The following is a 24,652-nucleotide window of genomic DNA, read 5'->3' on the forward strand; positions in this document are numbered from 1 at the left end:
CCATTGCCATGGCCTGGAAGATTTCGTGTTATTTTTCCATAAAAATCTTTTTATTGGTTTTAAGAACTCTTTCCAATGACACTTAGCCATCTTGAGAAGCGGGCTAGTGAAGGCAATATAAGGAATCATAAAGGCATTCATCACTTTTATCCGACTTGGGAATGGGAGAAGAGCATACTCCCACCTACTCATTTTTGTTTTGATTTTTTCAAGCACCCACTCGAATCTTTGCTTGTGAGTTACGTCCACCCCCAAGGGGGCTCCCAGATGTCTAAAGATATTCCCTTTTTGTGACAATCTCCCCCGACCAGACAGAAAGGTCAAATGAGTCATTTTTTGATAGGGAAATCGTCCTTAACTTCTCTATATTACAAAGGGACCCCGAAGCTACTGAGAATATTTGTACAATCTCCAAAGCTTTTCTAATGACCTGGGGGCACGCCTTCAAGAAGAGGAGAGAATCGTCTGCAAAAATTTTTGCCAGGAGTTGGCTATTCCCAGGTAAGACAAGGCCTTGCACCTCCCCTCGTTCAGCACTAGCTTCGAGCGTCGTGATTAGAGGATGTGATCCTATGGCGAAAAGTAGGGGGGCCAGAGGGCATCCCTGTTTAATAGATCTTTTGACCTCAAAAGAGCCCACAATTCTATCGTTAAATAGGAGCTCTGACTGGCTTCCAGCCCCCATTACACGTACCAACCGACATAGGCGCGGCCCAAAGCCCAAAGCTTCCATGGCAGCTTTTATATATGTCCATGTTATTCTGTCATAGGCCTTGTCCAGGTCCAACTGCAGCAGAATACACTCTTGCTTTGTGATAGTTGAGTATTGTATGCCCACCATTGCTGCCAAGATGTTATCGTAAATGGACCTTCCTTTGATGAAACCATGTTGATGGGGAGAGATGATCTTGGTTAGTAAGGGGGCTAGTCTGAGGACCACTGCTTTAGCTATAATTTTGTAGGCCATCGACATCATCGTTATAGGGCGCCAATGTTTCAGTTTAGAATAGCAGATCTGTTTTGGGAAGGGCTTGATAAGCCCTCTCTTCACACTTAACTCCAACAACCCTTCGACCATGGATTTATTGGCCAATCTTGTGATTGGGGCCTTGAGATCATCCCAAAATTCTCTATAGAATTCCACCGTCATCTCGTCCCAACCAGGGGACTTTTCCTTGCCAAGGGCTTGCAATGCTAGTGAACATTCATCTTCTGAGAATGCCCGTTCCAAGCTATTAGCTTCTGAGTGGGGAATTTCTTTCTTGACACTTTGAAGTAAGGTCCCTCTGGCTTCTTCCACTTCTTGGGACTGGGTCTCCGGATGTCCAATGATTTGATTGAGATAGCTCAACATCAGACCAGCCATTTCATCTTGGTTATGAATTGTTGTGTAATGGAATTTGCCTATTCAATTTGAGAGTAGCGGAATTTAATGAGAGTACTTTCAAGAAATGATTTTGTGAGCATAGCGGGTAGACATAATTGAAGATAGCAACATAATTATAGCAATTAGTTAACTTGGCATGGACAATACTTTTGCAAGAGAGAGAATTTAGAGAACATGACAACAGTTGAGGACCGGATTTATGTGGAGCCGGTCCCCCCTCCAATAGGCATTTGTATTATGATTTCTCCCATAAAGAGAGACTTGTTACAATACATTCTTTGTGTTCCTTGTGACCTAGGTGAAGCAATGAAGATAGAAAGCTTCATGCATCACCATCATAGCATAACCTAAACTTGAAGAAAGCTTTAACTATACCAAGCCTCAGTCCCAAGACCTCAAACACCTTCGAAGGTGGAGAGAGCTAGCAGGGAATGAGGGTAGGGAAGAGGAAGAAGAAACATTTCATACGAGAAAGAGCTAGTTCCTCACTTATCATAACTCTTGTGCTAGCATACATAATAGCATAGTAACGAAGAAGAAATAGATGGCAAGCTCAAGCATTGAAGCATGGCTCTTGGATGGATTTGCACTCCATAGCCAAGAGTGTTGGTGTAGGCTCTCAACCTCTACTTTCTTGGAGAAGGAGAGGGAGCTCTTGCACTTTGCATAGTACACACTGAGAGTGTTTGTGAGTGTGAGTGGGTGAGTATACCCCCTAAGCACCCCCCTAGCTTGCTTGGGTCGACCCCCCCTTGTAGCTCATGATTGAAGCTCATTGGACCCCTCCAGGCCTAGCCAATCACAAGCAGAAGCCATTACAAGCAACATGGGTAGCCTTGGGACAAGTGTCCCCCTTTTCCCTTTGAGAGAGAGGACTTGATAAATGCAAAATCAATTAATTAAATATCCTAAATTATCATTGGACCCCTTGGGTGGCCAACCAATAGGCTTCAAGCACACCATGAGGGCAACATGGGAAGGAACTTGACAAGTGTCCTTGCTGCCTCTTCAAGCTGGGGCTTCCCTTGTGTGTGTGTGTGTGTGTGTGTGTGTGTGTGTGTGTGTGTGTGTGTGTGTGTGTGTGTGTGTGTGTGTGTGTGTGTGTGTTCTCTCTCATCCCCCCCCTTGTAGGCTCGCCCCCCTCCTTGTAGGGATATTTTTGACTTTGGATGAGCAAGCCCCTTAGTCATCAAGCATGACTAAGCACTTGAAGTAGGGGGTGTTCCCACAAGCATCTCAGGCAAGCTTCTCAAGGCACCTCAAGCACCTTAATCATGCAATAAGTGAAGCACCTCAAGCATGGAGCCAGTCAAGCATCTCAAGCATCTTAATCAAGCACCTCAAGCATGACAAGCACCTCAAGCAGGACAAGCACCTCAAGCACGACAAGCACCTCGAGCTTGGGCCGGGTTCCCACCTCAAGCTCAGCCCTAGATTACCTAAGGTCAAAGGACTTTTACACACATTATTGGAGGTCTTCAATGAAGCTAACCCTAAGGTCTTATGCTCCATTGGTTAGCCTTGCTCTTAATAGACCATCTCCCATTTGGGCCTCTTTACTATTGGCCCCGTGTTGAGATAGATCTATAAGCACATATCTATATCTTAACACTTGTTCCCATTTATTCTCCCACATTAAGTGATCAATTTAATATGAGAAAATCATTTGGGTTGGTTAGATATTAGATTTTATGACATTACCTCTCTCTTGAAATCATAGTCGTCCTCGACTATGAGGTAGAAGAGATAAAGCCTTAGTCATTAGTCAATCGTACTTAGCGGGTAGAGGATCCCTTTTTTAGCCTACGACATCTTTCCAAGATGGATGACTAATCCATTTGGTGCTTGGGAGACATAGCTGCCGCAAGCATGTCTGCTCTTTAGTCCATTTCATTCTCCCAAAGTAGAGTGACAAATTCTACTTGGTGTTTGAGAGACGTCGTCATCACAAACATGATTCTAAGCATGCATACTAGTTAAATTTGTGCACAATAAAAAAGAGGATTAGTCTTATAAAACAAAAACATAAGTCATTTAAAAGAGAGTTGTACATTTGCTTACTCTAATGTAGCATTGTAAGCATTGACAAGGTTCATACTATCCTTAAGTTGTACTCCTTGCATCCATTTAGCATCTTCAAAAGGATAATTTTTGAACTTAATAAGATACCGTCAGATTATCTTACCATGTCGTAGTACCTTGTCTTCATGCCGAAGGACAGCTTTGGGTTGTAGCACCTCTTCTTGGTCTTCAACTTCGGGAGGGTCTTCAATAATTGGTTCAGTTGGTGGCTCTCCTTTATAGGGCTTAAGTAGGCTTACATGAAAGGCATTGTGTATAAGCCAATGGTTGGGCAACTTGAGTTGATAAGCCGTCTCATTGATGGGCTTCAAGATTTGGAAAGGACCATAGTATCTTTTTGCTAGTTTAGCATAATACTTTTGATGGCCCGTAGGATTTTTGCCCGTCGTTTGCCTTAATCGAGCCTTAGGAAACTTGAGTAAGACCCAATCATTTTCTTTGAACATTAAGGCTCTTCTGTGCTTATCAGCAGCAGCTTTTTGCCTTTGTTGAGAGATGGCTATAGCCTCCCTAATCTTTTGAAAAGATTCTTGTAGGTCACGGCTATACTCATCGGCGGCGAAGATCTTCCCATGTACTTTGAGTAGCAAGGGACTTTTAGGTCTTCCCTCTATGATCTCGAAAGGTGCTTTCCCCGTAGAAGTATGTACAGTATTATTGTAGGCATACTCTACTAGAGGTAAATACTTTTCCCATTGTGAGCGTTGATCTACTTCGGTAACATAAGTCTTGAGTAGATCGAGTATCGTAAGATTGGCTATCTCACTTTGGCCATCCGTTTGTGGGTGATAGGCCGAAGAGAAATTCAATCTTGTTTCTAGATTTTCAAAGAGACCTTTCCAGAAATTACTGGTCATTCTAGGATCTCTTATCTGACACGATGGATGTGGGTAATCCATGGTGCTTGAAAATCTGAGATATGAAGAGAGTTGCCATTTGATGTGCCTTAATAGTCTTTTTGACAGGAATAAAATGTGCTTGCTTGCTAAACCTGTCGACTATTGTCCATATTCCTGTATTCCCATGGATAGACTTGGGTAATCCAAAGATGAAATCCATGGATATACTCTCCCATGGTGAATTTGGAATAGGCAACGGCTAGAGTAATCCAGGTTTCTTCCCTCTATCATACTTGGTCTTTTGGCATACTACACATTTTGAAACATACTCTTGTATGTCCACTTTCATGGTAGGCCAATAGAAATACGTCTCTACTCCTCGTAGAGTAGGTTGAATACCTCTATGCCCTGCATATGGAGGAGCATGGGATTCATACATAACCTTCTTACGAAGGGAATGGGTAACACATAGCCTATTGCCGTGGAGAAGATAACCATCCTGCAAGGTGAATGGTTCCTCTTTCTTCCCCAAAGCAAGGGCTGACATTATGTCTCTAAAGTCAGGGTCAGTAGCATACTCATCTATCATAGAGGATAGATCATTGTGAGTAGCTATAGACACCGCATTAACTTTTGGTCGTCGTGAAAGTGCATCGGCAACTTGATTGTGCTTACCAGCTATGTGAGCAATATGGAAATTAAATTGCGAAAGAAAATTTGCCCACCTCATTTGTTTGTCGGAAAGTTTGGTTTGCGTCATGAAATACTTGAGACTTTGGTGGTCGGTTCGTAGGATAAATGGAGTCCCCAATAGGTAGTGCTTCCATGTATCTAGGGCATGTAGAACATCTAAAAGCTCTTTCTCATAAATGCCCAAGACTCGTTCATCACTATTGAGCCTTCGGCTCTCATATGCTATGGCATGCCCTTCTTGAAGCAAAACCGCTCCAAGGCAATCACCACAAGCATCACATTGGACCTCAAATGGTTTTGAGAGATCCGGAAGCACGAGGACTGGTTGGGAAGTAAGCTTCTCTTTGAGTTTTTCAAAAGTATTTTGCTCCTTAGCAGTCCATACAAACTTAACGTTCTTCTTTGTTAAGTCATGTAGTGGTCCTGCTACTTGAGAGAATTTTGCTATGAAGCGTCTATAGTATGCACACATACCAATAAAGCTTCTTAGCTCATGTAGATTCCTTGGGTTAGGCCATGATTTTATTACCTCTAACTTTGATGGATCCATACGAATATCATCGTGAGAGATAATATGACCTAGATATTGAATCTCTTGAAGGAAGAATTCACTTTTCTTTTGGTTGAGAAAAAGTTTGTTTTCCCTCAAGGCTTGAAAAATCACTTGGAGATGTTGCTTATGTTCCTCCAAAGATTTGGAGTAGATGATGATATCATCAAAGAACACTCCAGTGAATTTACGATACGGTCTAAAAATTTTCTCCATGAGATGATTGAAAGTAGTTGGTGCATTAGTCAAGCCAAAAGGCATGACTAGATATTCATAAAGACCAAATGTTGTACGAAACGCGGTCTTTAGGATATCTTCATCCACTATCCTTATTTGATGATAGCCACTCTTAAGGTCAATCCTACTGAAGTAGGTAGAGCCTTGTAGCTTATCAAACAGATCTTCTACCCGAGGCACGGGAAATCTGTTTTTGATAGTGATATGGTTTAGTGCTCGATAGTCCACACACATACGGTATGTACCATCTTTCTTTTGCACTAAAAGGACTGGAGAACAAAAGGGAGAGGAACTAGGCCTCACCATCCCTTTGTCTACCAATTCCTGTACTTGCCTCATAATCTCCTCTTGTTGAGCTTGTGAGACTCGATAAGGAGGTTTGTTAGGCGGTGAGCTTCCTGGAAGGAGCTCAATACGATGGTCATCATCCCCTCGTTTTGGAGCTAGGTCCATAGGGATATCATCGATGAACACATCTTGGAATCCTTTTAGAAAAGTAGACAAGTCTAACTCTTCTTGATTCCTATCATTTTCATTTGATGAAACATTATTAGCTTTTAGAGACTCTTTGACATAAATCATGTACGCAGAAACTGAGCTCTTCATTGATTTATCAAAAGAAAGAGGATTTACAAGTGGAATAGTGCGACCACGCTCACTAGCATCTATATACATATTCTTTCCCCTGTAGGTCAAGTAAATTCTCCTTTCAGGGAACTTCATGTTGGCAGCCATGCGATCAAACCATGGTGCCCCTAGGATAACATCCTGATGTTGGAGAGGAGAGATGAAGAATTCTTCTTTGTTGACATAGCTTTGGACATGAAGCCTCAACTTCCCAATCAAGGGAGTAACGGAGGCTTGTTGTCCCTTGAAAGTTGCATCAGTTGTTACTATATCTCCCATCTCAAAAGCTTGAATGCCCAACTTGGTGGCCAACTCTATTGATATGAAGTTGAGAGTAGAGCCAGGATCAAACAAGATGAAGGAATCATGCTCTCTTACCTTTCCCCAAGCATAGGAGAGTGATGATCCTTTGCAATGAGCATCCTCTTTTGGAGCTTCGATGGTGGAAGCCCTAGGAGTCTCATTGCGAGTATTCTTCTTGGGGCAAGAACGATAGCCATGTCCTTGCTCCCCACACTTGAAACATTTATGGTCCTTGCGAAAAGCTTCAAGATCTTCAGGAGAGAGTTTGTTTTTACCTTTGTAAACTCCCTTCTCCTTGGACTGATTGTTGTTGTTGTTATTGTTGTTGTTGGAAGTGCCTTGGGAATTATTTTGTGCATTGGATTTCCCCTTTGCATCATTTTTATCTTTGTTTTCCATGGGCTTGACATTACGTCTAGCCCCTTGATGGAAATTGATGCGTGAAGCAACCATGGTGTGATGGATTACTTCGGTAATAGTACCAGGCCGTTGAGAGTTGATGTATTTGGCCATCTCTTCAGGTAATCCCGCACAGAATTGTTGTCTTTGCTCGGCAAATTCTATCTTTTGAAAGACAGTAGCTTTGAGATGTAAATCCCAAAACTTGTCTACATACTTGTTGATAGACTCATGAGAGAGAAGCTTCAAGCCGCACCATTCGGTAAGAACTTTATCTTTAGTATCGCTTGGAAGAAATTGCTTCATGATGGAAACTCGTAGAGTTTTCCATGTCTTTGGGGCTTCTCCATTGCCACGAAGGCTAGCCCACCATTGACGAGCTGATTTTTGGAAGTGCATAGCTACATGGCGTAGCTTGGACGACTCTGTGAAGCCCTCGTCCCCAAAGGCCGCATCAAATTGCTAGATGAAGGCCAACACTTTGTCGGTAGCACCAAAGGTGCCATCGTAGGTGAGAAAAGAGATACTCTTTCCTCCCTCCTTGAACTTCTTTAGCTTTTGTGACCTTCGCCATGCAGGAAATGATTTGCGATGTCCTCCCCTCTTGTATTCTCTAGGAGAATAGCCATAACTTTCATCAGAAGAGGAGGAAGGTGAAGAAGAAGGAGAAGAGGGTGACCTCTTCCTAGCCCTTTTCTTCCTTTGTTTCCTTTCTTGCCTTTCAGAGTGATGAGGAGAAGGACTATAGGTTGCTCTTTTCCTCTTGGGAGGAGTAGGCGATCGTCTAGACCGCCGTCTTCGTGGAGCCACCTCTTCAGAAGAACTTAGACTTTCATTTCTTTCTTTCTCTTTGGATTCCTCCTCTCGAATGGGAGAGAGTCTTCTTTTGGGGGTCTCTTCAAGAGGCCTCCTAAGCTCTCTCTCCTCTGGGAGAAGAAGGGAAATTCCATAAGCACGAAGTTGTTAAGTAACTTCGGCTTGCAAAGCAGGGTTGCCCATAGCTTGCTGCAACCTAGCGACGAGATAATTCACAAACATGGGAGCATCATCATTAGCACCTTCATGTGCAAAATCAAAGCTATCAATGTTCATTCTACTCTCTTGATTATTGCCAGCCATGTTAACAAAATTTATGTTTATACTTAGTGTACGCTTTGACAGTTCAAAACCTTAGTTGCCACTCCTCTTAGCCTTTAAAAATCGGCTCTTAAGTATCTACACCCACGGCTCAAAGTGGTTAATTATAGAGAGTAGAGGAGTAGGTCTAACATAGCAGAGTTGCCAAGGGCTAGCTCCTTTCGGACTTCTTATGGCTCAATAATGGTAAAGCCGTAGGCAAGTCTAAAAAGACTCCATTATTAAGTCCAAAGCTCCCGAGGTGTGCACCATCCCCCACATATTGGGCTTAACAAAACCGATATTAGATCCCAGTTCCACTTACTCTATTATAATTAACAACATCAACCATTTATAGGCTACTTAAGGACCTCTCTTCTTAAGCAAGAAAAGAGAAACCAAATGCTCTGATACCAATGTAATGGAATTTGCCTATTCAATTTGAGAGTAGCAGAATTTAATGAGAGTACTTTCAAGAAATGATTTTGTGAGCATAGCAGGTAGACATAATTAAAGATAGCAACATAATTATAGCAATTAGTTAACTTGGCATGGACAATACTTTTGCAAGAGAGAGAATTTAGAGAACATGACAACAGTTGAGGACCGGATTTATGTGGAGCCGGTCCCCCCTCCAATAGGCATTTGTATTATGATTTCTCCCATAAAGAGAGACTTGTTACAATACATTCTTTGTGTTCCTTGTGACCTAGGTGAAGCAATGAAGATGGAAAGCTTCATGCATCACCATCATAGCATAACCTAAACTTGAAGAAAGCTTTAACTATACCTAGCCTCAGTCCCAAGACCTCAAACACCTTCGAAGGTGGAGAGAGCTAGCAGGGAATGAGGGTGGGGAAGAGGAAGAAGAAACATTTCATACGAGAAAGAGCTAGTTCCTCACTTATCATAACTCTTGTGCTAGCATACATAATAGCATAGTAATGAAGAAGAAATAGATGGCAAGCTCAAGCATTGAAGCATGGCTCTTGGATGGATTTGCACTCCATAGCCAAGAGTGTTGGTGTAGGCTCTCAACCTCTACTTGCTTGGAGAAGGAGAGGGAGCTCTTGCACTTTGCATAGTACACAGTGAGAGTGTTTGTGAGTGTGTGTGGGTGAGTATACCCCCTAAGCACCCCCCTAGCTTGCTTGGGTCGACCCCCCCTTGTAGCTCATGATTGAAGCTCATTGGACCCCTCCAGGCCTAGCCAATCACAAGCAGGAGCCATTACAAGCAACATGGGTAGCCTTGGGACAAGTGTCCCCCTTTTCCCTTTGAGAGAGAGGACTTGATAAATGCAAAATCAATTAATTAAATATCCTAAATTATCATTGGACCCCTTGGGTGGCCAACCAATAGGCTTCAGGCACACCATGAGGGCAACATGGGAAGGAACTTGACAAGTGTCCTTGCTGCCTCTTCAAGCTGGGGCTTCCCTTGTGTGTGTGTGTGTGTGTGTGTGTGTGTGTGTGTGTGTGTGTGTGTGTGTGTGTGTGTGTGTGTGTGTGTGTGTGTGTGTTCTCTCTAATCCCCCCCCTTGTAGGCTCGCCCCCCTCCTTGTAGGGATATTTTTGACTTTGGATGAGCAAGCCCCTTAGTCATCAAGCATGACTAAGCACTTGAAGTAGGGGGTGTTCCCACAAGCATCTCAGGCAAGCTTCTCAAGGCATCTCAAGCACCTTAATCATGCACTAAGTCAAGCACCTCAAGCATGGAGCCAGTCAAGCACCTCAAGCATCTTAATCAAGCACCTCAAGCATGACAAGCACCTCAAACAGGACAAGCACCTCAAGCTCGGGCAAGCTCGGGCCGAGTTCCCACCTCAAGCTCAGCCCTAGCTTACCTAAGGTCAAAGGACTTTTACACACATTATTGGAGGTCTTCAATGAAGCTAACCCTAAGGTCTTATGCTCCATTGGTTAGCCTTGCTCTTGATAGACCATCTCCCATTTGGGCCCCTTTACTATTGGCCCCGTGTTGAGATAGATCTATAAGCACATATCTATATCTTAACACTTATTCCCATTTATTCTCCCACATTAAGTGATCAATTTAATATGAGAAAATCATTTGGGTTGGTTAGATATTAGATTTTATGACATGTTTTCCCTTTCTCATCATCGAGCGAGCGGACGTGGCCCCGGCTCTTCTTGATTTTTAAAGCCCTAAAAAACTGAGCTTGATTGGAGGCTTCGGGTTGTAGAAAAGTCTCCCTGGAGAGAAGCCTAGCCTTTTTTATATCTTCTAATTTCTCATTAGCAAGGTTAGATTTGGCTTCGAGCCATCGTTTACGTTCGTCCTCAGTAGCATGCCCATTTGCTTTTATAGAGGTAAGCAATTGTACCTCCGCTGTAAGATGCAAAAGGTGATCCTCCCTAGCTTTCTTGATTCAGGGGCCCGAGGTTTTGATTGCTTCTGGATGCTCCGAGCAAAGAGGTCCCATGCATTGTGTTTGTTGAGGTTGACATCTTTTTTTAGCTTACCCAGTGCTTTCTTGGTTAGATTCCTGAAAAGAGGGTCTTTGAATAGGTGTGCCCCTGTTACCAACAGTTTTTTCTCACCTCTTGGGGTCTGCTCCTCCTCTTTATTCTTCTTAAAATGTATATGCAGAGGAATGTGATCCAAAAGGGTTTTTGTTGGGACTATTTTCATCTCCATCAACGTCGGTATCCAGTCAGCTTGGTGCGAGCAATAGCATATGTCCAGTGTGGAAGCAGTGCGGGCGTACTGGAGGCTTGTGCAGGTGAACCCAAGCGTGCTATTCCATGGGCCAACTTCCCATAAGTCGATCATTGCCCACTTTTCGCACAGACTTTTCCATTTAGACCTTTCTAAGCCAGCCAACATACTGGAGGATCTTGTTCTATCCCTGCTCTTTTCTACCATATTAAAGTCGCCAACCAACAACCACTCCCCTTCAATAGGGGTATCTCTGAGACGCATCCATAGTTTAGGTCTATCTTTTGCATTGCAAGGGCCGTACACATTCACAATGGTGAGGGGATGCCCTTCCCATCTAATTCTAATCCCCAGGATTCTGCCGTATGGGTGGTTAAGAACCAACTTCGGCTCCAATTCTCTGTCCACAATGCTGACGACGCCACTGAAGCCGTTATTTCCTTCTCCATAGAATACCAGTTTCTTTCCTAGCACCTCCTTTCTCTTGCAATGGGCATCTAGGTGGTGTTGCTAGATGGCCCAGAAGTTGACTGACTTCTCCTTTTTTATCTCCTCCCAGAATAGAGTACTCTTCTTACGGGTTTTCAACCCCTTCACGTTCCAAGATTGTATAGTGAGAGACTCCATCATTAGTAAGGGGTTCATTGGGATAGAGGAACTAATTCTTCAGCATCCGAATCATTCCCCCCCCCCCCCCCCCCCCCCCCCCCCTTCTCCTTGGTCTCAGGAGAATCCGAGGATTCCAAGTCAGAGGATTTCTGTTCTTGCAGTGCTGCAAATGGATTGTGTAGAGGAACAATGAATCCCTCTCCTTTGGAAGGGGTGGAGGATGAATTAGATCCTTTCACCTCAATTGTTCTCACTACTTGCAACACTTTGAAGTCTCTTGCCACTGCCTTTACTCTTTTGGCTCTTTTCAGACCAGTGACTTGGACAGTCGTCGCCGTTGTCACTGTCATAAATTTGGGGGTAGCAGAGGTAGTAATGATCCTATTATTATTGTGTGTACCTTCAAGAGCTCGTTGTATGGGAATCAATTTCTCCACAATCTTTTCCTGCATCTTTGTATCCATTTTCTCACATACCATCTCTCCTTTATCCTTCTCTGCATTTGTCCCTTCGTTATTGTCTCCCTGCTTCTCCAACCCTCCCATCGGGGATTCCATTTTATTGGGGGCTTGTGCTGTCGGAGTTGCAATATCATTAGACTTCAAGGGAAAATCCTTGGCGAAGTGACCAAAGTTGTTGCATTTAAAACATGCCCCAAAGTATGTTCCAAAGTTTAGCGGAATAGTAACAAGACCAGCTCCGACATTGATAACCATGCTTTTAGGTGGCGTTTTAGATGCATCCCATCCTATACAAACCCTGTTTGAGGTTCTGCCAAACCGTCTCTTGTTAGGTATAAATAAGGGAGTGCCCAGTTGGCTAGCAAGCATCCTGAGATTATCCCATAGCCAGCTAGGCAGTCCCACAAACTCCACCCAGACCGGATGAAACGCTTGTAGAGATTCAGTTGAGTCAAACACTGACTCCCAAGTCACCACACACACCGTAGTCCTATTATCTCACAAGGTCTTATAAAAAATAATTTAAAATTATCATTAGCTTGTCACGTGGCATTAATCGACAAGCTTTATCCAATGGTTCAGATTTGCAGCCAAAAATTGACCCTTCACTAAGGACTCTTAATGAATAATGAAGCGATTCATTTTTAAAGCCTGTATAACCAACTCAAATTCTAGCTTTAACATCTCGTATTGATAGACAATCAGTCTTTTTATGAAAAGCTACAAAAAAAAATTCTTGGAGATATTCAATCTCACAAAGAGGGGCAGTCTGCGAAAAAAATGTGTCTCAACTTAATACCATGCCGTTTCCAATTCCAAAAATGCCGGTTGAGGGCAAGGGGAAAAGGAGAAATCTCGCCACGAATTAGAGAAAAATAGTGTAAAAAACCGACTTAATTTTCTAAAATTTCCTCTTGGCCGGCAAACTCAAGAAAAGGAATTTTGTATGTCTGGAAAAACGATTTTCCCCCAACAGTGAAGAGGGGTATGTTGGGAATTCTAAAAGGCATTTTGGGAATTTACGACAAAAGGCTGGGGGTATTTTGGGAATTTCCACAAATTAGAGGGGTATTTTGGTGATTTCCTCCCTTTTTTAAAAAAAAATTGCATGACTACCCATTGGTTACAGCTTTCCCAGCAAGGAAATAGACAGAATCTTGGTTACTATGCCAAGTGCAGTATTGTTTTTTTCTTTTTCCTTTTAAAGCACAACCCAGAGTACCATGCACGGCAAGATTGTGGGCTTGCTGCCAGCCAAAATATCTTCTGAGAGAAAGAGAGAGAGAGAGAGAGAGAGATATGAGGGTAAGGTGCTATGATACCATGGGGGTGATGGGACGGCAGGTTGCCTTTCTTGCTCTCAAAAATTTGAGCAGCTGCTATCCTCTCTCTCTCTCTCTTTCTCTCTCTCTCTCTCAACACTATTGAGCATGCGCAATCTCTCAGATCATCCGTGTCCTCTCTCTCTCTCTCTCTCTCTCTCACTCACACGCACACACACACATTTACACGTCTGTGCAATGCAAATCTCCTTTAAATTGGATGACCTGCTCACATCTCCATAGCCGCACCCTGCTCTCTCTCTCTCTCTCTCTCTCTCTCTCGTGGAATTGCTCCAAATCTCTGAGTCCTCTCCTTCTTCTCCTCTCTCTCCAAAACCGTAAACCCTAGAATCCTACATCGCCCCCTATCCTTTACTGAGCTCTTTCTTGCTACCTCTTTTGGGATAGTTACTCAATTTGGAAACTTTCCAATTTTAAGGACTTTGCTTTGCTCTAATACCCATTTGAGGCTATGATCAAAGAGTGGATTTCATAGGAGAAATTTCACCCAGAATTCTCCTTTCAAACACTTTCATGTACACTTATACAAGCTCGAAGAGAACTGATCTTGCTAATATTGCTCTAAATTTCATTAGTATTGCTAATATGACTACAAATTCGACTAATGTTGCTCTAAATTCGACTAGAGTCTCGATTATTGCGCTACGAATTCGACTACTTTTGCCCTGAATTCGAAGGCCTACAGAGAAACAATTTTAGCTCCACACAATTGAATCCCCTCCTAGATTTTCTCCTAAACTCAATCCTACTCCCTTGGCTACATTCTAGAATGGAAGGAGCCATCAACCCTTCGAAGGAAGAATTCCACGACTCTGTATTTCTCAGCAATAGAGTACATTGTATGAAGAATTTTAGTGGGGAGAAGGGAAGTGGCACTACCTTTGCTACCACATGCCGCCACCACGCTCTCGGCCAGACAATTTTGCCCCCTCCATTTCTAACCAAGACTTACGACATGGTCGAGGACCCTTGTACTGATGCCATCATCTCTTGGAGCTCGACAAACAATAGCTTTGTGGTGTGGCAACTTGGTGTCTTCTCGCAGTGCCTCTTGCCTCGCTTCTTCAAGCACAACAACTTCGCCAGCTTTCTTCGTCAATTAACATATATGTGAGTATGCTCTCTGGTCTCTTTGATGGCGTATTTCATGAAGCACGGTTTCAACTTTTGTTTTTGAAGTCATGTTTGAGATCAGGAATCAATAGGTTATACTACCCCCAGTTTATCTTCTACTAGTTGCTCTGGGCTGTATCACAAGAAGATTTAGAAATTTTCTCATGTAGGAAAACAGAATCTTTTTCAGTGTTTTTCATACAATGCATAACATCATGGGCCGGGCCGGCGGTCCCCTGCCCCCAATCGTACCGAGCTAGGTATACGGTGCCTCCCTCAGAGAAGCTCATGATGTTGAGGTAAGTCATAATGTGAGAATTTATCCAAAACTTATCGTGTATGATGTATCATTGAAGCTTGATGTATTTGAACAAGTAATCCTGTTTTTTAAATGCCTTACATCAGATGTAATGATCATTGACAACCTTTTTAGCCTTACATACTTGTGTGTGTGTGTGGGGGGGGGGGGGGGGGGGGGGGGGTTATATCAAGATTTTTAGTGCTTACAGGTGTGGTTACCAAAAGTTATAGCAACTTCTCTTTCAATCAAAGATTTTTAGTGCTTACAGGTGTGGTTACCAAAGTTAAGGCTATATATATAGCCTTAACTTTGGAGGCTATCTGAGATCCCTAACATACTGAAACTGTATTCTTTGTTGAGATCAACTTAAAAAAAGCCCAAATCAATGAATGCATACTGTTTTCTAGGCGGGCTCGCCCGAACTTTTTATCAACCAGAGGAAAAGGGCACACTTAAAAACTCTTTCGAATTTTAGGATAAAGTTCGACGGATTTGTCGGTTTTTATACTAAACTTGTAAAATCTTGCTGGTTTTCTTTGCTTGGAATCTAACCAGGATTTTGCAATTGTAGTCGATTAGAAAAAACGCTAGGTATTTGCGAATAGTAAGTGCTAGATGTATATGTTACGAATGCGCACGCGGGCACATTCATACCTTATCAAGTTCATGCTGTATTGATGTGTGATCATCACACACATATACTTTTTCCATTGTGATATTTTCCTATTGCTAGCTGGATTGCTGCTCTCATGAAATGGCAAAAAGCGCATCAAAGTGCAAGTGCTACTTTTTCAAAAGTGGTGGGGTGGGGTGGGGTGGGGTGGGGTCGGTCGCTTTTCAAGTGTAGAGAGATCTATGGCCCAATCATAAGAGAGGAACCCACGTGGTGAACCTTTTTGATGATGGCGCTTTTGGCCTTTTGTTTGGTGTTGCGCAGGGATTCAGGAAAGTGGATCCGGACCGGTGGGAGTTTGCAAATGAGAACTTTTTGCGGGGCCAAAAGCATCTTCTTTCTTGCATTGCAAGGCGCCACAACACCGCCACCACCAAGGCACTCACAACTCACACTCATAGCACCAATAAGAGCACCCATCACAATAGCATTAGAACTAATAACACTACTCGCAATATTAATAGTGCTCTCACCATTCACAATACTGGCACTCCTCCTCACACTACCCCTACCATTCTTCACCCTCCCCCCACCATTCCACACCACCTCTACTCCGAGCTCCAAACCCTAACCCACGACAAAAACTCCATCATGCTTGAAGTCCTCCGCCTCGACCATGCCAATCAAGCTACCCTGAACGATGTCCAATCCATCGGCAATCGCCTCCACACCACTGAGCTCTTGCAACAAGAGATGGTGACCCTCTTTGCCCAAACCCTTGCCACCATCAATCGCTCATCAACTAGCCATCCTAACGATTCACCAATTGAGAAAAAGAGAAGAGGATGCCCACTATGTGAAGATTGTCATAATAGTTACAATTGCATTGGCGACATGAGAAAACGAGACCACACGTCTCAATTGCCCTCAAGCACTGCAACATCGCTCAAGCTCGAGGATTTTATGGACAGGAGGTTCCTTGAAAGTACCTTGGACATGCAAGAAGATGCAAATTGTCAAGCAAAAACCGACAGAGGCTCGAATCCTCGACAAGCAAAGGTTTTCAGCTCAAGAAGAGAGAGCCAAAATCTCATTGTAGATGACACTTGTATTTTTTAGTATATGGTCCATGACAATGAAGTGTAATTATTTGCATATCAATGCTTGTGAGCCTAATGATACCAAAATGATCAACACCATGGCCTACTCATGTTTGTTGTACGATGAAGGGGTTACACCAAAGACCATATCACATAATATGTTTTTTTTTTACTTCTTGTGCATTTTCTCGAGATTTTTCTAGCAAAAGCTAATGTTATGAGTTCCATGTAATATGCATAGCATGCAAGAGTAGTCTAGGGTAAAGGGGCCAATAAGGAACCAACCCCCAAAAGGAAGATGGCTCCACCCCCAAAAGAGAGACAAAAAAAAGGAATATGCTTGGAATCTTGCTTAGGTGTCCACATCTGATTTGCTAAAAAGTGTACTACTATTGGGGCTTGAGTGTCTCTGTTTTCTAAAAAGCCCTCAGAATTACGCTTTTTCAAATAGAGTCAGAATTACTCTTTTTCAAATAGAGTGCTTAGAAAACAGCCCTCAGAATTACGCTTTTTCAAATAGAGTCAGAATTACTCTTTTTCAAATAGAGTGCTGAGGCAAAATCAAAAAAATATCAATCTTGATATCATCTAATGCGTCTTTTCATGAGGAATTGAATGCACTCTTCAAATTTCAAATTTGGCCGGATATGAAAAATCCCCCCCAAAAATACTATTTTTTTCTTACATGGCCTTATATTGGCCCCTTTATCCTACATAGAAGTGCTTAGCTTCTCATCAAAACAAGAGGAACCTGAACAATGACACACCCACACACCTAAGCATTCCTAAGAGTTGAGTCACACTTAAGAGATATACTATTGGGTCTTATCTTGCATTCTATCAATTAATTACATTGGAAAATTCACTCTCCCACTCTTGACAATGCAAAGTCTCTCGCCTTCGCTCCAATTCCCACGTCCACCAAACCCCACATCCTCTTTTTGCACCCCCGCTCTGTGTGAGCCCATGCTCTCCCCCCCGTTCTCTACACAACACTGTAAGCAATGGCCCCTGGATTGAGCTACTAGGCTCGCACCCATCGTTGTTCATCACATGCCTCGCACCCACACCACCACCCCTCCTCTTCTTGTATGCTAACCATCGATAGCTACTGCAAACAAGCTTCTCCATGAGTACAGCTTAGCTACATGTGTCCCCTCATGGTAAATATGTGCAACCCTGCCTGGACGGGACAGTGCTGCCCACACCAGAGACAAAAAAGAGAGATGCAAACAAGCTTCTCCATGAGTACAGCTTAGCTACATGTGTCCCCTCATGGTAAATATGTGCAACCCTGCCTTGACGGGACAGTGCTGCCCACACCAGAGACAAAAAAGAGAGACACATGGCGGCCTATCTCTGCAACTGAGACAGAGAGACTACGAACGAGAGAGAGAGAGAGAGAGAGAGAGAGAGAGAGAGAGACTCAGCCAATTGGCCTGTGTTGTCTTGTCTTGGACTGAAGCCTTGGTGACGATTTGTTTTGCAAGACCACTAGAATTGATCACCTTCCAGCCACAAGTCAAATCCACCCACCCAATCTAAACTAACATAATATGGCGGAAGGGGGAGCTCTTTACACGTGTCAAAATCTGCGACATAAAAGTTAAACTATAAAACTGAGAGAAGTCCATGTGCACGAGAGAGAGAGAGAGAGAGAGAGAGAGAGAGAGAGAGGAGGGGGTGGAGGCGTCGAAGGCGGCCGAACGTACTAGTGGTGAAATACAGAGGGCTCTTTCACATTTTAGAGAAGAGTGCTTTTTTTATCGCAATGCTTTCACATTTTTGAGTCCTTAATGAGAATACACCAAATAGTGTGGGTTAGAGTGTTAATCAGAGCAACATTCGTGATAATAACAAGAGAAAAAAAAGTGATGAAATCACGAGGCCTGCAAAATGACCATTAGGAGATGTACATAATTAAAAACAAGACAAAGAGAAGGAGAGGTAGCCTTCTCTGCATAAGGCTATGGTCATGCGAGGCTTAGTTACACTAACGCTGTGAGGGAGAGGGGAGGAGTCCGGACCAAGAAGGGACCTAAACCTTGAGATGGCGTATTGTTTTTATTCGAATCAAAATGTAAGCTCATCATGCTCTGGATCTTGCTCCCACTCTACAAATGGTGATACCATGTGTTGCCTTTAAGAGTCCCCAACCCCCGTTTCCCGTTCCTCCTTGTCAGCTTTCCCGTTCCTCCTTGTCAGCTTGTCAACTTCATAAGCTTACCTCATTATAGATCTCCCATTTTACTCTATGAACTGCACCTGCAACAACGCAGTTCAGCTAGGTAACTGAAGCCCAAAGCCAACAAAAGCTACAAAAACTTCCCATTCAACATATTTAATGGGCTTGTCGAGCAAGAGGGAGAAAAAGGGGGCATAGCAACAGCTTTCCGTAGAGGGGGAGAAAGAGCGAGAGGGAGAGAGACACAAAGGCCTATGGAAGGGAGGAAAAAGAAAATATGCAAAGGGCCGGGAGGACAGTGACATAAGGCTTGCTGTGGAATGGGACTCTGGAGTCCAATCTCTCTCTCTCTCTCTCTGATTGTGTTGGGAAGGGGCATGGTCGATAGCTTTGTGTTTTGCCAGAGAGAGAGAGAGAGAGAGAGAGAGAGAGATTATTCTGATTCTTTCAATCTAAGAGAGGAGCTCTGGCACTAAGAGAGATGCTCACGACAGAAAGGGAGAACGAGAGAGAGAGAATGGGGCCCTGTGAACCATGGTGCCCTTCCTAGCCTGGGGCTACCCGACTACTAAGGGCTGTTGTGCTAGCTTCTGCAAGATGTTGGCATACGATGCCCCGAGCGACAGGCCATTGAGAGAGGGCACTATTGAGTAACTGAGGGCAAGCCGCACTAAGCAAATCACTCGAACATACTCATAAGTAAATCACTCAAACATATTCCCTCAATTCCAGCAAAATTAGGCAGAATCTTGCGTGATTCCAAAAATTAAACACTTTCTTGGTGCTTAGCTCTAGCTGTCGTGCGCAGTCGCACCCCCTTTCATCTCAGCTCGTGCCTGCTACACAGACTTGCATCATGCTGCTCAAGCTTGGCTTTGTGCCCTCACAACCCCTTGTACACTATGGCATGCGAGCCTAACCCCCTCATCGCCCCGCCCATATGAGGCCTCCCCTTCTCACCATCACCTACAGCGGGGTGCATCCTCGGACAATGACTGCTCCATACAAGTGACTCCCCCCTCCCCTTTCTCTCAGAGCCCTTCATCGGCCTGTGTTGGCAAAGGCAGAGAGAGAGAGAGAGAGAGAGAGAGAGAGAGAGAGAGAGAGAGAGAGCACTGCTTGTGCTCGATTGCTATTCCACCTGGAAGCTCTGCTAGCAACTGCCCTGCGTCAACCCTAAGCCTGCATTGCATGTGATATGCACATTATCGGCACGGGTGACGGAATCATGCAGAGGCCGACCTCCACAGAAGAGTGTCTTGCACGCACGCGCGCGCACACACACACACAGGAAATATCTCAACCCAGAGGCATCCCTCTCTCCGCTCCATGTGCTATCTACTCCTCGAAGCCATCAAGAGCATCTGAACAGATTCGCCACAAAAAAATTGGTTCAAACACCATGAAAAACCTCAAAAGCCATGACAAACCTTTAGATTTGCAAGGGGGCATGTTCACAAATAAGCAGCAGGAACATCAGACAAGGAAAGAATCTTCTCCACAGGATCAAAGGCCATTGCTATAGTTTTGAAAAGGTGCACATGAGAAGCCAGCCTACAAAGCTCACCACTACAACAGGAAAGTCAAACAAATGCAGGTATTTTCACTCATGCACAGCATCAAAAGCGTGGATCTGGTTTTATACAGTGTGCCAAAGTGTATGCAATTTGGCAACACATTTCCATATGTTCAAATCCATAATATCTAACTCCATCTCATATCTCAATTCAATACACAGCTCCACGCATATTCCTTTAGATAAGACAATTTTTTCCACAAGCTTATGTGCATACCCATTGAGCAGAACAAATAGAGTGTACACTCATCAGAAGAGTGTTGCAATCAATATGTACTTTGTGCTTAGGCTTAGCCTTGATTCAGCATAATGCTTTTTACAACATAGCCCCATCCACAAAGGTACCTTACACATTTCTCCAAAACACAACAAATAGTGTTACTTTACAACTAAGACCACCACAAGTTTCAACCCATACATAAAAGACCGGCACTACTATACAAACAGGCCACAACCTCAAGAATCACTTGTCAAACTTTAGATAAATTAGAGAGGTGTTAAAAGAACATCAGTGACATCACCAATCTAAGTATATAAGTACATAGACCAAGGGCCTAAAACACATTGCAACCTTGACATCAAAAGAAAAGGAGGCACCAACTCATGTCAATGAGTGGGTACTCCAAAATTGTCTTGAGTAACAATATGTCCGTATCAAAATCCTACCTATGCAAATCATCTCGATAATGTCTACTCCTACGCACGTTCACCATGGATACACCTTACAAGCTGAATGTCTTTTGGCAAAATCGTAACTCTCTTTGCATGAATTGTACACAAATTGGTATCTTCAAACAACCCCACTAGATAGGCCTCGACAACATGGCTTTGGAAGCGTAAGTTAGTCTGCAAAACGAGGAAATACATAAGCATACTTGAAACCAGCATTTTGTTTTGACAAATATATATTAACATTTATTTTAAAAGTACAACTCCGAGAAATGAATCTAAGAGGACTTGGCTTGGGCAGCAAACAACCTACAGCACCTCACACCTATAATCTACACCATATGTTGGTGACAAGACAATACCTTAAAATCCTGAGCAAGTTCTCGTACAAGCCTCTGAAATGGCAGCTTGCGGATGAGAACCTAAGTACTCTTCTGATACTTTCAAATTTCTCTCAGAGCAACAGTTCCTGGCATGTATCTATGAGGCTTCTTGACTCCTCCTGTAGTGGGAGCTGACTTGCGAGCAGCCTATGGAAATACAAAAAGTTAGAACAACTCAATCCCACAAAGGATTACAAACAATACATTTAAGAGGTACAAAGATTGCACACAATTCAAACCCACATGAGTTTCTGAACTGTATTAAAATACAGTAACTTTCGACCTCAGGCAGGGAACCATCCAAACTGATACTTAGCACAAACCCTTGCAAGAAGGTAAAACACGGACCCTCTCTCTCTCTCTCTCTCTCTGTGTGTGTGTGTGTGTGTGTGTGTGTGTGTGTGTGTGTGGCAATGTTGTGCACCAACACACAGGCCTTATACCATCACATTGAAAAAAACACGGTGAGGTCTGCTTCAAGATGAAAGAAACGCGTAAAGGTCTGTTTCTCCTCAGTAGGTCGCAGGTGCACTCGTCTCCTCCCGATGGTCTGCCATCACAATTTGCAGCATCATCAAAGTTTGCCAAACTGGCCCTCAAAGTTCACAGACCTGTTGTCCCTTTAATACTTCTTCCCTCCAATGCCTTCTCTCTCCAGTTTGTTGGCACCATCTTTGTGCATACTTTGCACCTGCAAACCTCACAAAAACCCTGTGCATGCAACATTATATCCATGCTACTCAATCGCATGTCCGATCTCTACGCAGGACAACAAATAATAAGCTCTCTCTCTCTCTCTCTCTCTCTCTCTCTCTCTCTCTCTCTCTCTCTCTCTCTCTCTCTCTCTCTCCTCATCCTCAAAAAAAGAGCTCCCTGCCTCGCTCGGCTCCCTTCCGTGCCCTCGTGCACCTCTAGCTGGAGGTCCTTGCCGCCATGCCCAGTTTATCTTGGCCCCAACATGTCCTTTCACGTGCCACAAGTCTGGGGGAGAGAGAGAGAGAGAGAGAGAGGGAGAAGGAGGGAGGGAGGGAGTTTGCACCTGCAGCAAAGAGAGAGGGAGATTGTGCATTTCCTCGCGCCTACAAGCATGCAACAAAAAAAATATCGTCTTGCATCGACAGACACAAAACAAAAATCTACGTTGCATGAGAAAAGAGGAGCCAGACTCTAATTTCGAGCACATTCAATAATATAATCTTTGAAAAAATATTCTCTCAATATCTTTTGAGAGAAAACATGAGATTGTCACTCACTCAGTGTCACTCCTAACTTTCTCGTGAGTGTTAACTACAGCACTCACCAATCAAACAATTTCCATTTTTTATTTTATTTTTTAAAATACATATCACATTTTTCCTTAAGAAAAAAGGCAAACCACCACTATGGCCTTAGCCCTTTGGGCAGGCCAAAAAGAGTACTTGATTTCACAAAAATTAACATAAAACAAAATAGACTGGCATTATTCAAAGTAAATACTTAAAGGTGGTTAGAAGGAGTGGTCTTAAGTTGAGCTCAAGGCAGTACAACTTCAAAAAGAGTACAAAGCAAATGTATGAGAGACGCTTTACGTAGTATCCAGCAGAGATCGAACCCAGGCAAATGCACTGAAAAACAGACGCAGTCCGCTTGGGCAGCCTTGCTTCGCCACCTGCCACCTTGCTTGTGCGGCTCTGCGCGTCCCCTTGGCATGCTGAACACTTTCCCCGCATCCCTCGAATTAAGAGTCCCCCCCTGCTTTACTTTCATTTTTCACTTAAACCTCACCTCATTTTCCTTGATTCGAAATGTTTCAAAATCGTACCTACTATGCATGCATGTGTGCGAAAAGGTCCCATTCAGGGGATTATTCAAAGGGCTTAAGAGAGAGGGAAAAAGGAAAGTGCATACTTTTGCTTCCAAATCAATATTTTGATAACTTAAGTTGGTGGAGCTGATTTTGAACAGAAGGTTTTTAATTAGAGTGCTCAAAGATAACCAAGTGAGAAGGGGTTTTTTTTTTTTTTTTTTTTTTGGGGGGGGGGGGGGGGGGGGAGGGGACGCAACCCTAGCTTTGTTTTCTTCATATGGTGGCCTTTGCATGCATGGCATGGAGCTGCTCACAATACATTGGTTTAGTGCAAATTATCCTCTGTTTGCAGGACGTCTTAACGACGATCTCCGACTTTTTGTAGATAAATACTAAGCCACGATTTTAGAGGCAAGTGGATAGATCAATCGGGAGGGGAATGGAATTTCATGAGATTTGGTGTAATGAAATTGAGTAGAGGGAAAGTACTTAATACTTAGGGAGGACCCATTTTCTTTTCAGGAAATCTCACAAGTTTCCTTTGTTTCAAGGAAAGGAAAAGGTGAAGAGGAAAAAAATATTTCCTTGTGTGTGTGTGTGTGTGTTGTTTTTCTTTTTTTTTTTGGGGGGGGGGGGGGGGCGGGCGGGCGGGCGGGCACAATACGAGCATTTTCGCTCACGATGTTACCAAAAACTTATGTGAGCGCCGTCAAGGTTGCATGGCCGCACTCGAACCCATGACACATGTCGCAAAGGACGAGCACACAACCAACCAAGCTAGCTCTTGACATAAGACTGTTTGGTATTCTGCTTGAAGCACGTCATGAATGATTCATCATCATCCTCGAATTAATTCCTATATATTGTCTTATTAGAACCTTTGTTTCGATGTGTGGAGGCAACTTTCTATCTTAACTTAGAAGGCCATTCTGAACCTTCAGCTTGTTTAGTGATATTTTCTTGATGTATTTATAGAATAACAGAGAGAGGAGGAGGGGCCTTGATACTAAGTGGCACTGTGCATTTATTAAGGGGAGGTGAAGGGATCGACGGTCGGGAAGTGAAGGCCGGAATCTCAAGGCTCACTAAACCTTGCAAGCGCAAAAATCGAGGCGACATGGGAGAACTCCACCACTCCCAAGCGACCAAGATTTGAACCCACAATCTCGTGCGTCGGGGCTTGTGTCACGTGGACTGACCACCTTACCGGAGCGCACATTGTGTAACCCCCTACGTCTTTATGAGGTTATATTGTGAGTTAACAGAGGCTGCCCAAGATTTTGAGGTTTACTTTGTGTCTGGGTTTAGTTTGTAAAATAGCTTGTGCGATTGCAATCACCTCGACTTTCGTGCGTGGACTTCCCTATCGTGGATCCCTTTACCTCCCTTTACTAAATGCGGGTGTTACTTAGTGCTGATGGAGAAAGGGGGATCCAGTTTATTTTAATGACCTACAAATCATTAAATATAAATTACCATCACATGTCAAGCTATTCACATTGACTGGACAAGAGGTGCTATGGATGACAACTTTGACGAAAAACAAGGTAGGATTCCCAAACAGTAGTTGATGTCATGACTCCTGAAATAAAGTCAAG

General features: G+C 43.5%; 2 protein-coding genes across 3 annotated transcripts; one reads left to right on the forward strand and one right to left on the reverse strand.

Annotated features, from left to right (window-relative positions):
• The first annotated feature begins 13,373 nt into the window (after positions 1 to 13,373).
• On the forward strand, positions 13,374 to 16,549 carry LOC147432845 (heat stress transcription factor A-1b-like). Its single transcript, XM_086492631.1, has 3 exons — positions 13,374 to 14,167; positions 14,374 to 14,438; positions 15,680 to 16,549. The coding sequence occupies exons 1-3, from the start codon at positions 14,098 to 14,100 to the stop codon at positions 16,472 to 16,474; spliced, it is 930 nt and encodes a 309-aa protein (XP_086348757.1). The 5' UTR covers positions 13,374 to 14,097; the 3' UTR covers positions 16,475 to 16,549.
• A 1,672-nt stretch (positions 16,550 to 18,221) lies between these two features.
• On the reverse strand, positions 18,222 to 22,977 carry LOC147432846 (uncharacterized). Of its 2 annotated transcripts, XM_086491659.1 has the most exons (7): positions 22,837 to 22,977; positions 21,383 to 21,415; positions 21,248 to 21,307; positions 21,016 to 21,062; positions 19,782 to 19,822; positions 18,683 to 18,720; positions 18,222 to 18,569 (listed from the first exon to the last, which is right to left on the reverse strand). In XM_086491659.1, the coding sequence occupies exons 1-7, from the start codon at positions 22,975 to 22,977 to the stop codon at positions 18,444 to 18,446; spliced, it is 486 nt and encodes a 161-aa protein (XP_086347785.1). In that variant the 3' UTR covers positions 18,222 to 18,443. The 2 variants fall into 2 exon arrangements, 1 of the variants encoding a protein (XP_086347785.1); XR_015185465.1 differs by lacking the exons at positions 19,782 to 19,822; positions 21,016 to 21,062; positions 21,248 to 21,307; positions 21,383 to 21,415; positions 22,837 to 22,977 and adding an exon at positions 20,071 to 20,430 and having other exon boundaries at positions 18,222 to 18,720.
• Positions 22,978 to 24,652: the final 1,675 nt, after the last annotated feature.

This window comes from Adiantum capillus-veneris, chromosome 20 (genome assembly GCF_014529385.1).
Source record: "Adiantum capillus-veneris isolate H3 chromosome 20, ASM1452938v2, whole genome shotgun sequence".
Taxonomy (NCBI): Eukaryota; Viridiplantae; Streptophyta; class Polypodiopsida; order Polypodiales; family Pteridaceae; genus Adiantum; species Adiantum capillus-veneris.